Here is a 16,838-nt window from a genome sequence, read left to right as displayed (position 1 = left end):
AACCATGACTTGCTTGCTTAGCTAAGAAGACAGAAATCTAGTTTGAGACCTTCAGTTCAGATGTAAATCAAATTGTATGGCTACCATCTAAAAGAGTTAAACAATCCGGAAAGAAATTAAACAACAAACGTAAACATAAGCACTAATAACATGCATATGCCGCAGCTGAAACATCTGCAGAAATGTTGTTGAGAAACTCTGCAAAGAAGCAACTTCTCAAAGCCTGTAAACCCTTTTCTGTGCTGTTTTACATCAAAACATTTCATTGTGCTGCATTGGGCTGCATTTTCATGTTTGCTTACCTCGGCCCATCTGCAACTTTATGTACACGCATTCAGCATTCCCTAAGAATCATTAAGTTCTCTGTTTCTCAGAGCAACTGCATTAATATGTCCCTGAGAGAGGAAGTTTATATCTCCCCCATGTTGTTTAGAGCAGGCCTCCTGCTGGCTGGACCAGCCTCTGGCCGTGGCTCTAGCTGACTAGCAGGGCCTGGCATTCGACTCTCTCTGAGTTTAGTGGAGGCTGGTGGTGTGAGGTGCAGTTTCACAGCAGCACTGAGGCAGTAATGTGGGCTGACAGGCACACCGGTGGAGCCACAGCCTGCAGTGCCAAGGCCAGCGAGTTCACAGCATTACAACCAGGGGCAGAGCTCTCATTAAAATGCTCTATTAAACTCTATTATGCTCCTTTGAACGGCTGCATTCTCCTGACTTTTTTCAATCCTCGCACCCGGCAATATGATGAGAACAGTGTGAACTGCCACTCCGCTCTCACAAACATAAGGAAATAGGATGTATGATCAGGTGTTGAAAAATGAGAGTGCAAGATAGCTCGCTTATGCAGTTGTAACAGTGGTTGAAACAGTAAACTGTCTTACGAACCAAAGCATGGTGGTTGGAAGTCTTAATGATTGTACAGCAAAGGCCTGTGATCTTGATACATAAACAAAGTGTAAACAAACTTCCAAAATTGTAAGTGTAAACATTTCCAAAAATTAACTATAGGGATTAGTCAAGAAAAAAATCTAATGTATAACCCTTTTCCATTGTCCATATACTTTGATGTCCCAATTTTGCTTCAATGCTATACTTTTTGGAAGTTATAAAGTTTATCTGCCTAACATGTAATGGAAGCTTATACATTACCAATTGGCATCATGCAAAACTGCATGCCTAAATAATCAAAATACCTCAAATATTTGACCTTGCCTGCTCTCAGCAAGAAACTATGTTCAGTAGCAAAGAAAAGAGATGACATAAGTAGAAGCAAAACAAGAGTTAACACTGGAATTGCTTTCCACTGCTGGAGGCAGCTCTTCATGAGTAAAGGCATAAAGTTTGATGTTGAACTTGCAACATTTCTTCTAGACTGGTAAGAAAACCTGTTAATGCTAATGAAAACCTGTTAATGCTAATGCAGGCTATTTAGCAATAGCAGTTTAGCAGGAAGTGAAGAGGGAAGAGGAAGAGCTGTGCAGAGTATGAAATCCCAGTCCCACCTGATAGGCAGCTTTGTAAACATTTAAAGGTGTTGTTTGGGAGCATTGTTTGTTTAATGCATTTATTAAATCTAGATCAAAATTTTCTAAACAGCTGATTATTAATGTTATTATTATTATTATTATTATTATTATTATTATTATTATTATTATTATTATTATCATTATTATTATTATATTGCTGTATATTTTATATTTTATTTAATCTGTGATCCAATGACAGCTATTATCGTCAATTCATTATTTGACACTTTGGGTGACAATGGCATGATTCTATCAATTTTGAATGACAGAATGAAACTGATGGACACTTACCCACGTATTTCTTATTGTGCCTTATTTTTTTTTATCAGTGATCCTTATGAAAAACAAGCTTTGAGCATTTCTTTTTGACAGTGTTATGTTTATCAGGATTTTGTACTTTATTCAATCTGGAATACAACCTCACATTGCTTTGTCATACTTTCCTAAAGTTTTCTTTTAAGTATGATTTAAAAGAACTGCTTCCCACTCATTCTTCACTGCTGTTTACAAACTATTCAATCATTTTTTTTTCTCCCCAAGATCTCAATGAATTTTAAATTATATGCGATTTTCTCCCACTGAAATGTGCATCTTGCATTGGCTTGCTGGAATATCTGTCATTTCTTGTGCTTTTCCTCTTTTAAGTGAACAGGCAGGATAAGCACATCAAAAATAGTTGCTGAACATCAGTGTGAGCAATTCATTTTGACTGCAAGCTGTGCACTTATCTATTTTTGCAGATAATAGTAGGGCTGTCACTATCAATTATATAAGTTATCAAGCAAACTGTGTTTTTTTTTCTTAATCCTCAAATAACAATAATGGGCTTAACAATGACATATTATGCAAAGCATTTTGAAGATTATAAAAGAGTTTATTAAAAAAGATGAAGCCTTTGAAAACAAATAAACCATTATGTGGCAAAAAAATGCATAAATATGTGTCCATCAGCCTCAGTTTCTTAGTGTAAGAAAATGATTCTCATTCTTAGTGTAATGAGAATTGAATGACTGCATTTAATCGAGTAATCATTACAGAAGTAGTGCCCAATCCCATTTCACTCCTTGCCCCTACCACTTAGCCCTCACCCTGTTTTGTGTGTTCAGGCCTAGGGGTAGGGTGTCAGAATTTTTGCTGCAATAGAGAGGTAGGGTGAAGTGTCATGACTACATGGCCCTCCAAACGGAGGTTTTTCGGTAGCACACTCTTAAACTGAGTGTTACGAGAAAAAAAAGGAAACACTGGCTGCACAAGCGACCAAAGAAACCCACTAATGTAAGATACAAAACTACTGTATTACCTCAATTTTCTACTGTGTCCATGTATTTTGGTTCGTTTCTTTATAACAAGCATAAAAAAAATAATTAGTAGTATGGTGATGCATGGAACAAGAAGCTAGCAATAAGCTTCGTTTCACTGAAAAATTAGGGGTGTGCAATAAATTTTACCCCCCTCTGCTGTCACTGTAGACTGGCAGGGTCGACTACAAAGCACCGCTAGTACCCTGTTAATGAAGTACTTTTCTTTTTTATCCCATTTGTCCCATTTTGTAGGGGAAGATTTCGACCACTACCCATTATCTCTCAGTTTGAAGGGGCAATGTTACAATAGGTAAGGGGTAAAAATTAGAAATGGGATTGGGCAACCTAGATAACATCTATACCACTTGCTAATGAGTAAGGGAGCTATAGTACAAAACTAAAGTGTCAAACTGCAAAAACCCAACATGTCTTGATGAACAATGTATGGAGTAAGAACCATCACTTTAAATAGCCAGCATAGTTGCTTACCAGCCTGGTTGGTGGTGATGTTCACGGAGGCGAACTGTGGTGAGTAAGGGCTCTGGTCAGAGACGCCGTTGACGGCCTGGATCTCGAAGGTGTACTGCGTGTGTGCCAGCAAGTCGCTGATGTGGACACGGGGTTCGGTCAGGCCCAGCTGCCGTGGGACGAACTGGACGTTGTCCCCGCAGCGTGTGCAGGCCCCACGGCCTGAGCCGCAGCTCTTGCAGATGATGTTGTAGACAACGTCCTCGCGGCCGCCGCTCTCCCGTGGGGGGCTCCATTCCAGCCTCAGTGACGTCTCATTCACGCTGGAGATCACCCTCTGTGGGGCGGAGGGCACGGCTGTGGAAAACACAGTGAAAACGCCTTGTCAGCAAGCCGGACCACAGCCTCTTGAGGGCATTCTGGGAGAAAGGCAGCTGTACCCTGGGGAGCTGGGTCTACGGATCACTGCCGTTATGCTCACACATCTGAGCTACGCCAGAGTGGAGAAGGGCCATAAATTATGACTTGATGCTCAGGATCCTTACAGAACATGCTGAATTGGGCACATCATTTCAAATATCCCTCAAATGTGCAAGATGCTGTATTAATATTGCCAAGGAATTTTGAATGGGACAATCAATGCAATGCAAGTTGATACATGATCAACATGGTCTACTTAGAACACTCCTGTCTTTATGAGCTCATTTTCTTTCATTCAGTCCATTATGATTGCTCCATTAGTAAGGGTGAAATCAAAGTAATCTAGCTTTTTTTTGTTAACTCTTATATGTGCGACGTGATGAAAAGAGCATTGTGTTTATTATAATGCAAAGCAACACTCAGAGAAAAGTATTCCCCCTCTTCCCTCATCTGAAGCACTCAGATTAAGACCGGTATCAGAGAGCTACTCTTATTCACAAATGCCTGCTCTCCTAAAAAGGACAGGGAATTATGCAAATCGCGAAGAAGCTTTTATTTCTTTGGCACCAAAGAGTGACATTCTCATTCAAAGTACTCCAGGTCCACTAACTACAGCTCCTAAAAAGGGCAACCGCATCTGAAGATGAAACAGCACAGCTCTGCATGCTCATGCATATGCTATATGAATTACTTGAGGATTTAGAGATTTCTGCATTAAACAGATGTGGCTGTAGAGCACACTGTTGTTTTTTTGTTCTACTTTGAAGCTCTCCACTTCAAGAAACACATTTTGCTTTCAGATTTTAAACCCAAAATAAGAGGCATGCTTGATTTATTGCAAACAAAGTACTAAATAAAAGCATTTAGCACGTGGGCATACTTGTGCAGGGCATCTGTGCAGGGTCCGAGTCCGTCCGGTAGTAGCCATTGCGGCAGACGCAGTTGGTGGCTCCCTCATTGGTGGTGCGGCTGTTCATGGGACACTGCAGGCACTGCTGGTCTCCCTGGGATGGTTTGAAGAATCCAGAGGAGCATGCTGGGTGAAAGACAGATATAGAAAATACTGTAAAGTGCTAGAACTTCCGCAGACTTTCTGCAAAACTGTTATTCCCCATTGTCTGTTCCGACACTATTATTAGACGGAATAGAGTGCCTTAGTCAAGAAGAAAAGTGTCAAATGTTAGGATGTTGTTGTTTTTTTTTTTTTTATTAATCTGTCTGAAATCCCATAGACAGGCAGGCGAAGATTGAAAGGCATATCACAGTTCACTCTTATGGGCCTCTGGTGCTGCTGGGCAGCCAGGCCTCTCACTGTTCTGCTTTTGTTTGACACACAAAGAGCAAAGCGCCACTCAGAAATATCTGAGCACGCTGACAAAGGCCATGAGAAATTCCAGATGCATTATTTTTCCAGCCAACACCCAAAAGCACAATAACTTGTATCACACAGAATGTTTTTCCACTGGGAACGTGACAATTCCTACTTATGTAGTGCTTTGACACTGTGTGCGAGCTTGAGTATCATTTGGTGCTGATTATGGTTGTTGTGGAGAAAATAAAAACAAGCATCTTAGAGTCTGTATTTTAAAAAAGTAAGCGTTTCCTTCCCAAAAATGGCACTCAGTTAGTGTCTCAGGGTTCTGACGCCGCTTAATGTGCTCAAGCTCAGCTATAAGCACTTTACAGGTAGTAGCTTGGATATGAAGCACTAGTTAAATGACCTGTAGACTTTTAAAACGACTTAGTAAGAAGTCTTAACAGCAAAAAGTAATTCAAGAGGCTTGTAATATTCACACTACTATGACTAATTTAAAAAATAGGGTTTTTTCAGTTTAGAAGCAGCTATTTAGCTAGCGTTTACTAATGTTAGCTAGCTAAGTAGGGTAGTTAGCTTGGTTAGGTATTTGGTATCCAGCTAACTAAATTATCATCTCTACAAAACAGGGAACTATCTAAATAAAGTCTCAGTTCAAGGATCAATATTTGGTAACATGGACACCTTTGAATGTTATGAGCTGCTGAAAATGAAACACTAAAGTTAACACATTGACATTCCTCATTTAGCTGGTGTTAGTTAGCCAGTGTGCTAACTAATATCCAGGGCAATTAGCTAAATTACCTTATCAGCAAAGCAGCAAGCTGGCTACCAGAATACCACAATACATTAGCTAACCTAGCTAAGAAAAGTAAATAAAAGTACATTTTAAACATTTACTGAGAATAATTGCAGAGACAGGCAGAAGCAGAAGTACAAATAGCAGAGAGACAGAGAGAGAGAGAGAGAGAGAATATTTCTGATGTTCTACAGTAAATATATATTTGTAAATAAACATGTTGGAGCCTCTTGTTTTTATCATACAGCTTTTCCCCCATTATAAATGATATGGCAAAATATATTTATCTTATCATCATGCTGCTTATCATATACATCATATACATGTAGTGTATATAGTACAATAAATTTCCCTATTGCATCAAATTCTGATACAGAAGTAGTACGACAGATTCACCTGTTATGGCACTTGTTTCTTGATTTTTCATAATTCTCAAATGGATATATGTTAATCAACATGCATATGTTATTGATCTGCGAGGTTTCACAAGCCACATCCTCAGTTTCATCGTAGAGAGGAGGCCCAAAAGAGGCGTTGGTTATGCTTCAGCGGGCGGAGGGCTGAGTGGCAGGAAACAGTGTACTACACTGTATTATATTGACTTCATAGTTACCTACATTTTATTGAATTATTTTGTATGAATCTCAAACAATGTGGTGAAGTTTCCGGTCCATTGTGGGTTCATTCACATATAAATCCATGTAATTTAACTTAGACAGCTCTCAGAATGAAAGATCCCATGTGGTCCATGCCAGAAAAGACTATTTCCAAATACACTACGATTTTAACATTCAGTCAAAAGTATCGAAAAGACAATGGCCTGGATATGAGAGGTAATTGTGCTACATAAGAACGCAGACAGAACCTTATGACTCTAAAGTGAAAACATAGAGTTCAGGGAGCGTTTGTTTTAATGAAAAGTCGATCTTATTGATTGACAAGTGCTGACATTTATACAAGATCACCATATGAAAGCAGTTTGTAGGAGGGTGTGACATGTAACATGGTGGGCGATCGATAAAATGTTCTTAAGAATTCTCCGTTCATCTCCCAGCTGATTGACAGCAGGACATAATCCTACATCTCTTCATTACAAACCAATCACCTGAAGACTGAGCCCTTCAGAAAAACACTATTAGGGTATGTTCTTGCATGTAATACAGTAGTAATAGCGACAAACAAAGGCAGCTCAAACACGTGACACGGTTTCCGCAGGTGCACAGCAGACCCCTTCCCCGAAAACCCACTGAGCATGAGTGAGTACAATGAAGCTCATTCTATTAAGCTAATATCCCACAGTGGTTCTGACAGTACAACATTAGTCTTGGCTAGCTCTCTTAGCCTGTGATTGATGACAGGGCGTTTGCTTTCTGCCAGGAGGAATATGAAGCTTACATATTCTCACTTCACAGTTAGTTAAAAGAGAGAGGGAGGCCCAAAACGAGGTGTTGGTTATGCTTCAGCGGGCGGAGGGCTGAGTGGCAGGAACACAAATGGACGGGGATGGAATTTAATGTTGGTGGTACTGCTGAGAGCAACAAAAGAGGGAGAGAGTAAAGCAATATCCCAGTGGTATATAAGCTATGTACTAGATTTCAGAACATGACTGTTTAAAGAGCAGATGGACAATAAGACTCTGCCAGAAGAGAGGGAGGGACCTTTTATACTGTTCCAGAGTTTTTGCAGCCTTTGGCTGGTGTATGATTTCTGAGTCTGTGTGTGAAATGAAAGCGCCCATTGACAATGCTAATATACGACAAAGAACCTCTTTAACTGGCACTATTAGGGGACGCACAATGATACTGGAATCACATCAGTATCAGCAGATATTTGCTTAAAAAGTGCTAACGTCAGCATTTTATTCATTTCACTGCATTTGTAAACCAACATAAATGAAAGTTAGAGTTTTCTGTGATAAAACAATATTTACATTTTTTATATTTGTTTTATGTGGGCATCAGCAGATATGTACATGAGGAATGTCATACATCCAGTATTGCTCATGTACATATCTGCTGATTTACAGGAGAAGGAAGAACATTCCCAATATGCAATAGGATTAATGTAATGTTTTTTGTCAAAGTAATTTTTGAGGATTTCTTTTGTTTGGTTCACAATGCAACACTATGCAAAGTGCAACTAAAGTGTTTAAATTATGCACAAAAAAGAAAAAGAAACAAAAAAAACCCAAACAAAAACCCCCAAAAACTGTGCTGCAGTTACACCATACACACACACACACACACACACACACACACACACACACACACACACACACACACACACATTATATATATATATATATATATATATATATAGAGAGAGAGAGAGAGAGAGAGAGAGAGAAAGAGAGAGAGGTTAGATAAACACAAATAAAAGCTTGACCCGATAAAACAGCTTTTCAAATCTAATTTAGGTGTCTGAGTCTTTTGCATATTTGGTGGAGCATCATATGCAGATATGGTGGCACTCCAGTCTTTGCTAAAACAGATTTCTCTTAAATTCTACACAGCATTCCAAGTTAGCATCCTAAGAGTCCCTGACGTCGTAAAATATTAAAACAGCTCTTCCCTGATTCACAAATTTGTAATGAGAAAGATGTTCAAAGCGGTATCATGTACCCTTTTCCACATGGAACAAATTCCACTAAATGAAAGTTAAATAAATATAAATTCACTATTCTCCATAACGTTGTACTGTGAAATCCTTTAACTTCTGACAGTTTCATAAATATTTCATCACTGGGGAGAACTTATTACAGACCTGATACACAGTTACGTTACTACAGTACCAATGAGTTTAAATAGTGTGAGACATGTTGGACAGACAAAAAGCCTTGTGCTCTTTATTTTCCCCTCATCAAGCACAGCAGTGACTGACACGGCAGGCCTCTCTCTTAGACATCTGTAATTATATAATGTAATCGATGCAATCTATTGCAGGCGTTGTGTCGTAGATCACAGCTCACAGCCGTCTTTGAGGAATCCATATCGGAGTTTCCTCATTGCCCCCTACTGCTTTCCTTGGCCTACTTCAGCATGAAGCTACAGATGTCTGAGTAACTCTCTCCGGCGTTGCAGGCAGCAGGAGAAATATTAATGTCCATTAGAAGTGTTCTGCAAACCTGCTGCACTCTAATGCTGCAAGCAGCCTAATGGGGGATGAGGAACAGACCGCCACCCCCTTATCACTGTGCCATCTCTCAGCCTCTCCGTAAGGTGAATATGATGTATTAGGTGAATATACAGGTTATACAGGGATGGCTATACACACTAAAAAGACATTCCAGCTCAAGTCCTAGACAAACCAGTCAACATGATATTTCATATTATATATTAAAAAAGCAATTCATTCTGAATCTGTAACAAATCTAGCCTGAAATATCACAGAATTGCTTGTAGAACTGCTTGTAGCACAAATCAGACAGGGTATCTAAATTCAGTACTTATGGTATCAACAAAATGACTTTAATACAACAGAATCAGTACCAAATTTCAATGCCTAAGCACTCTTATAAGCATCTTTGAGCCAATAAGCATGGTTATTTCAAGATCTGATGACTAATACTTGATTAGTCTGTCATTTAGTGTAATCCTTAAATATACTAACATCTACATTCCAGCTTAAAGGCACACCTTGGCTGTAATTTGAAAGAAAGTACTGAAAAGGGATTGTTCCACGATTGGTATCAAAGTCTAGGTATCGGTGTCCAACCCTCTGCACAACATAACACAAAGTAGGTCATGTTATGACAACTGTAGCCAGACATAGCCCAACATTAACACAGAAAAGTGAATCTACAATTTCTTTATTTTTAGTTTATTTGTATTTCTTTGTTTTAAATCTGCAGTTTTACATTTAAAATGTTTGGACCTTGTAGGATAGTACACAGTTTGATTGAGCAGCCCAAGCATGGTGCCTTTAGATACCTGCTTTTAAGGAAAGTGCTCAATTAAAAATAGCTCCTTTTGAAGTTAGTTTTTAAAGAGAAACAAGTTTGGAGCAGTATAGGTATCAGATCCTTAGAAATTCTATACTGATATCAGGACTGGAGAAGAAACACTACGTAAGAAAGACTGAACACTTTTCTGCCCTGTTTAACCAAAGAAATAAAAATAATTGTTCATCACATTAGACCTACAGACAAACAAAACAATAACAAGACATTTTAGGTTTCAACGGTTTTTAACATATGTTTGTATACACTTGAGCTTAATTCAAACAAATCTCAACCCTGAGTCATTTGTAGCTCATACAGTCAATATTATTATTACCATTATTTCGTTCATTTCATTAGCCTCAAGAATACTTAGAATATCCAACTCACTACTCCTCCCGCTCCAGACATCACACGATTAGTGTGACTTTCACAAGCACTGATGAACCATCACTTCAACAAACTACACTGCATATAGTGGAACATGGCAAAATTTGATTTGAAGTGTTCTTGAAGTTTGAATTGATATGAAATATTGCTTTTGATCATCAATTAAAACATTTATTTAAATTAAGTAAAACCAGCTAAATTACTTGCTATATGACAAAACATTTTTACAGTTTATGGCACAAATGATTTACACAAAATCTGATTCTGCATGGGCATATCATTTCATATCATCCAGCAGCACAGTCTGACAATCAAGCTACAGTGGCTCTCAGCCAGACCCACGAAACCTTATAAGGTTCATGTCAATAAACCCGTAGTATGTGTGACCGTATCCCCACCGTTATGTCCCTTCTGCAACAAGAAGCAGGTGAGTTCCTGATGTATTCTAACTAGCAAAGAGCCACTGAAGAAGGCCGGCCTGAGCCTTTGTTCAGGCTGTACGTGTCACAGAACATGGCTGAAGGCGGTAGAATAGGGGTCGGGGTCAGTGTGGGACAGGGGGGCAGCAAAACAGGCACAGAACAGCTGGTGCTCGAGCTGAATTCATGCACCCCATTCTACTGCAATCCCACCGTACTGCATAGCATAGATAACAACAAGCCATAAACTATAATATAAAAGGCCACTTTACACCAGTTTGCATGCTGCTATGGTGAAAAGCGCTACTCAGTTGATGTAAATGCTCTGTAAGTCTTGCAATGAACAAAACTAACCATGACATATGATGAGGATGGGAATGAGGAAAGCCTTACTAACTGAACTGCACAGTAATACCACCTATTACTTCTGCTCTACAGACAGCCTTTACCAAAGCCTAATATAGTCAAGTGTTTGGTATGTGTTCAAGTAGGAATAGGTAATACAGGAAAAATACAGGGAGTTTTTTTTTCACTCAAAAGAGGCCCAGAATGTTCTGCTGTAACTCCCGTTAGGACAAAGCAGTGTTTGGGGTTTGATTAGTAAGGGTGTATTATTCTCAGTATCCTCTCATTCTCTTTCAACGGTCACCCCTTTGCCATCTTTCATGAAAACTACTGACAAAACTAAGAACCAGGGTGTATCATATCAGAGTAAAGACCACTGCATTCTGGACGTGTCCTGCAGCACCATGCCGTGAAGCACTGCATAGCAGAGTACTGCTGTACTACACAGAATGTGTTGCAGTAGAAGCGCTGATAAACATCAAGGGTGTGTTCATTTTTACACTCTACTCGTACAGAATAAATCTGATCACACTCGGTATCGGCTCACTATCAAAAGACTCGGCTGGTAATGGTAACTGAGATAACACACCATTACCATTTGTCTGTTTATCTAAAAGACTGACGGCCTTTCTCTCTGTAAATCTGAAGCCCCGTCAGGCGCCTACTATGTCTTTCTGTGGTCTCGATATGGCTTTAACACAGTAAAGGCGAGCGCTGCACTGTGACACACTGAGAAACCGAACCATGATCTGAGTCGCCTAGCGTCGCCGCTGACTGTGCATACATCATTAAAATGAATGGGTTGAGATATTTAGATGCTGTGTGATGTGTGGTGGCCTCAAAGTGGGTTGGTTGAGGGGAGGGGGTTATGTTATGTGCAAACCCATGCTCAAATTTTTATTTATTTATTTATTTATTTATTTCTGAAGTCTCGTCCAAATTCTAGAGGTGATTTTGGAGGGCTTGTTGTGTTAGAGTGCAGAACAGCGGGTGCTGAAAATGCTGGAGAACTTTCATTTATCAGAGCAAAACAATCTAGTACATATTTAAAGCTCTGTATAATCAAGATTTTAAGACACAGACACACACATCTTCTAAGCTGCTTCTCCTTCTGGCGATATTTTAAGACATGAAATATTAAAAAACATAACTGAATCCTGACCTCAGAATCAAACTGTATCAAACCTGAATGCATTTATATTGTCACTCCCATAGAATAAGACACAGAATACCAGTACAACTATGGATAGATTAAAACTATGACATTGAGTTTTATATTCAATATTTCACACACCGTGCAGTATTACATCCCATTACGAAGGGCCAATTACATTGGATTTCCAGCATCATAGTGATTCTAACTCTGAATCTCCCAACAGGGTGAGATCTTATACTGTATGTGTGGCTGATCAGGGCTGTAGAAGTACTCCTGGTGCCCATAGTAGAAGCTTATTGTGAACTAATTTATTGTGATAATTATACAACCCACCCTACTTTTTGAGCTCTTTTACTGTAAAAGTATTTGTTGTGTGTATAGACAGGGGTGGTCAATATGACAAAAACAAAACTGACAAAGATATTTACTGCATTTTCTTCCTTCACTATCAGTAAATAAGAAAATTAAGCACACAGATGGACAGACAGTAAGGGCAGGCTGGCACTCAGCACACATAAAGCAGACAGACAATGCTGCATGGTCCTGAAACCCAGCTAGTGTGAGAATGCTGTCACAGACAGCCTGCTTCAGACACCATGTGACCAGCTAGCTCCCAATGGCTGCCACAGCTCTGTACTGACACTCAGTACTGAGATGAACATGCCTGTCACATATACACACACACGCACCACAGTGAAGCCTCATTCTCAGCCTGAATTCCTGAAGTTTAGATCAAATGCCAACAAACCTTAAAAAAGTGGCAACATTGCAGGACTATAATATCCATAACATAGGTTAGAGCGTTATTGTATCAGTAGCTGATTCCTACAGTATCACATAAGAAAACACAAGAAACGGCTTGTCTATTGTTTAATTGTACCTCTAGTAGAGTTTCACCATTGCGTGGTTTTGGCAGGAGTCTTCTCAATATATAGTACTGATCACCCTTCATTTATTTCATTTCCAGTCAAAACAGCCTTTAAGTAGAGATTGTTCATTTATTTCTTTATTCAGGAAAAAGCAGAAAAGAATTAACAGAAAATTACACTGAGCCTCAAAAACTAAATACAATTTCTAATTTTTTTAGTCATGTGTCCACTCTTTTTGCCTTTTTTACAGCTTGCATTATTTTCAGGAGACTTCCTTGTAGCTTCATATAGAAATCTGTAGGGATATTTTTCCTAATCTCCAAAGTTCAGTCTTTGAAGTTGGTTGCATTTTCTGCTTCTCACATTCCAAAACACATGATGCTAACATCTGGACTCTGGGTTGGACAGGTCATTGATCTAAAAACACCAGCAGTTTATTTGTTTGTTTAATTCCTTATTTTTCAATAAGGGCCTCCTGATAGCTACACTTCCTTTTAAGATCAAGATTACGTGAACCTTATTAGTCCCAGAATGGGGAAATTTCACCTCCGCAATCTAACCCATCTGTGCAGTGAAACACCACATACACACTAGTGAATACACACACATTAAGGGGCAGTGAGAACACTTGCCTGGAGTGGTGGGCAGCCCTATCCACAGCTTTTGGGGATTAGACGCCTTGCTCAAGGGCACCTCAGTCACGCATTGTCGGCTCAGGGGATTGAACTTCCGGTCACAAGGCTGGTTCCCTAATTTCCAGCCCATGACTGCCCCCCTAACCTCCAGCCCATGACTGCCCCCAGACCCATTTAGACCCATAGAGCAGAGTTGTCTTCTCACATTGGAAGGATGGACAGAAAAACATGGATTTTTTTTTAGATCTGAAGCAAGAGTGGAGCTTGATCTTCTCCTTTATGTACTGTTTATCTAATGGTGACAGTTTTGGTTGACTTCCATGTCTTCAAGATTGTCCAAGTCCACTTTTTGCTTAACTTTTAGTAACGTTTTAGTAACTTTAGTAACTTTATTTTTGTTTTACTTCTTTTCTTTTAGCTTTCAACATCCTTACTTCATTATGTCGAATCTCCTCAGAAACACACACACACACACACACACACACACTTTCTAAGCCGCTTCTCCCTCAGGGTCGCAGGGGGTGCTGGAGCCTATCCCAGTGCTCATCGGGCGGAAGGCAGGATACACCCTGGACAGGTCGCCAGTCCATCACAGGGCAGACAGACAGACACACACACAATTCCTCAGAAACATCACTTGAAAAAAATGAATACATTGTATCTAAAGGCTGTTTTGACTGGAAATGTAATACATAAAGGGTGGGGTGGAGTTCTGCAAAGCGCTGTAAAGTCAAATCACAGGAGAGCTGCTCCTGTATTGTTATTCAATAGTATCTTCAGCCAGACTTTAGAATCGTGTCTGTTTTTGTAACTCTGGCAACATAAAAACACAGAAGTAGATTCTTTTGTGACATCTGTTGTACATTTAGATATCTTTTCCCACTGGAAGCCGTACTGTAACACTGCACCCTGGCTTTGTAGGCATCATCTTGTTTTCATCATCAGACACACTCATTAACTCCAGACGATGTCCGAGGGAATTCTACCAGATTTTCATCATCAAGCGAGAGCACTCCGAGATTAGTCCTGAATTCTTCGCAGAAGCGAAGGATTATCCAGCAGGATTCATGGGCTGGGGGCTAGGAGGCACTGGAATGGAAATCGTGCCCCAAAAATGCATGGAGAGATCCTGGCGGTCAGCAGGAATAGCCAGTCCAGAGCAAAGCAGCAGATGACGGTCTAATATGATGGGGCAGCATTCCAAGACACATGCGAGATCCGAGCATAGGGCACAAGCATAAAGGGGAGGAAGACTCCAGAGAGCAGAGTCCCTCACAGGCTCTTTCACAGGCTCTTCGTGGCTAATGTCTGGAATCCCAATAATGACACGGCTTATGAAGAGAAAGCTGGAGAACATTCCGGGCTGTGTGGTCTTGAAGGAAGAAGACATTTCCTCAAAACACAGCCAAACTCATTACAATGACAAAACCTGACCGCTTCTATTGTGTCTAGTGAGAAGGTGGCCTTGCCACAACACTAAACACGCCGTAGGAGTCTGATGAAAGTCCGTCCCGCAGGGAGGCAAAATGTAGATTTCAGCACCGAACCCCCTGCCAAATACGAGAGGAAGTGAGTGTTGTGGATTTTTGATTTTAATCAGAACAAGCATCTTCTGTCAAATAGACCTCATTTCATCTCTGCTTAAGCAGTTTGCATGACAGGCCAGTTCCTGCTAGCACCTGATACCCATAGACCCCCAAAAAAAGGGGGAAAAAAGCACAGACCACAATCCTTCCATTGTGGCCGTGGCATGAAAGGCTTCAAAAGTGGCTCAGCAAGGACGGACTGCTTGCTGAGCTTTATTTTTTGATCTGGCCTGAACATTCCAGAAAGTTGTCCACATGGAGAAGTTCTGTTTTATGCCACTGAAAGACACTCCATCTTCTGCTTCCTGAATTTTGCTACATATCTCACGTTCTTTGTTTAGTACACTATCCACCCAGCAGAACTCAATTTCCATAGACTATTGACTATGAATACAGGCTAATATTACAAAAAGAGAAGAGAAAAAACGCGCTTGTCTAAGGCGTCAAAACCAGTTTACTTGCAGACAGGCCAGATATTTCGCTCCGAGAGTGATTTGCTGTTATTTATTCATTCGTAGTGTTTGATGTTAATATTTCATTAGTCCCCTGCGCCTCAGACACAGCTCTCCGGGGAGCAGTTTTCTGCTGACTGCCTCCATTGTGCCGTGACTGACAGTTGAAATGTATTCATTTCATTTGGAGTTGTAAATATTAATGGTGTCAGCTCCATCTGCTAACCTCTACCTGAGACAAAGGCCCCCGCGTTAACCCGACAAGTTCTTTTATGTGACACTGTGACACCCGGTCCAGCGCTGGCTGTGTGGTGTCAACATCGCACATCCATGATGCTCTGTGCTGCTTTTGTGTGCCTGACAACAGAATCCGAAAGTGTCAGTCATCATCCGCGCTGCTGGAGAGAGCGCTGGCACCGAGTGAATGGCGACGGCACATAATATGACACTGACAAAGAGGCTGGTCCATCAGCAATATGCAGAGGGACGGCGTGGAGTGATGTGGATGAGCTACTGCAATCAGCACTCCTCCCTGCCAACTAAGAGTTGCGCTACCGAGACCTACAGGTGCTGGGGAAAAAAAGAAAGAAAATGAATCCGACTGTACGCTGTACGGTACATGACGTGATGGGTCATACTGAGAGTCTCAGTTGGCAAGACCTTTCACTGAAACGCTGGGAAAGTTCAAAGCTAAGAAGTGCCACAAATCTAATGGACAGGTACATAAAGTTAGATTAAAAAGGTTTCTGTGATTCTACATCAAGTCAAAGCGACTGCTCTTTCAACCTCTCAATGGACGAGAGCCAGTGAATAAGGTTGTCCTTTGCCATTTGCTGCCCTTTAAATCAAGAAATGGCAAGAAATGAAATAACTAGAACAGTCTGGAGGAAAACTTGAGCCTCTGTCAGAGGGGGAAATAAATACTGAATATATTAGCGTGTACTGTAAAGAGGTTCTTCGGAGTGATGTCACAGAAAAACCACTTTCCTAAGACTCTTTTAGTGGATGATTCTTTTCTAAATATGTTGTACAAGCGCAAAGAAACGTTGTATTTTTGTTTACACCAAATAAATGCCATTTTCCCCCTAGAACCGTATGTCCAAGCCAAGAACCATTTAGGAACATTTATTCTTCCTACACCGTTCATTTTTTGATTATCCCAAGCCTAACCACTACATTTATACTGTTAAAAAAATGTGTTCTTTGAGTGATGCCATAGAT

At 40.3% G+C, this 16,838-nt stretch overlaps 1 protein-coding gene across 2 annotated transcripts in view; it reads right to left on the bottom strand.

Moving 5' to 3' along the window:
• Window positions 1–16,838, bottom strand: part of ephb2a (eph receptor B2a) — a 72,280-nt gene that overhangs the window by 20,243 nt on the left and 35,199 nt on the right. For both annotated transcript variants that reach the window (XM_017709668.2, XM_017709676.2), the window contains exons 4-5: window positions 4,595–4,750; window positions 3,316–3,651 (exon numbers count right to left, since the gene is read on the bottom strand). In XM_017709668.2, the coding sequence (XP_017565157.1) occupies window positions 3,316–3,651; window positions 4,595–4,750 (492 nt within the window). The remainder of the gene's footprint in view (window positions 1–3,315; window positions 3,652–4,594; window positions 4,751–16,838) is intronic.

The sequence above is a fragment of the Pygocentrus nattereri genome, chromosome 9, assembly GCF_015220715.1.
Source record: "Pygocentrus nattereri isolate fPygNat1 chromosome 9, fPygNat1.pri, whole genome shotgun sequence".
In the NCBI taxonomy this organism is placed as follows: domain Eukaryota; kingdom Metazoa; phylum Chordata; class Actinopteri; order Characiformes; family Serrasalmidae; genus Pygocentrus; species Pygocentrus nattereri.
This window is presented reverse-complemented; position numbering and strand designations above follow the sequence as displayed.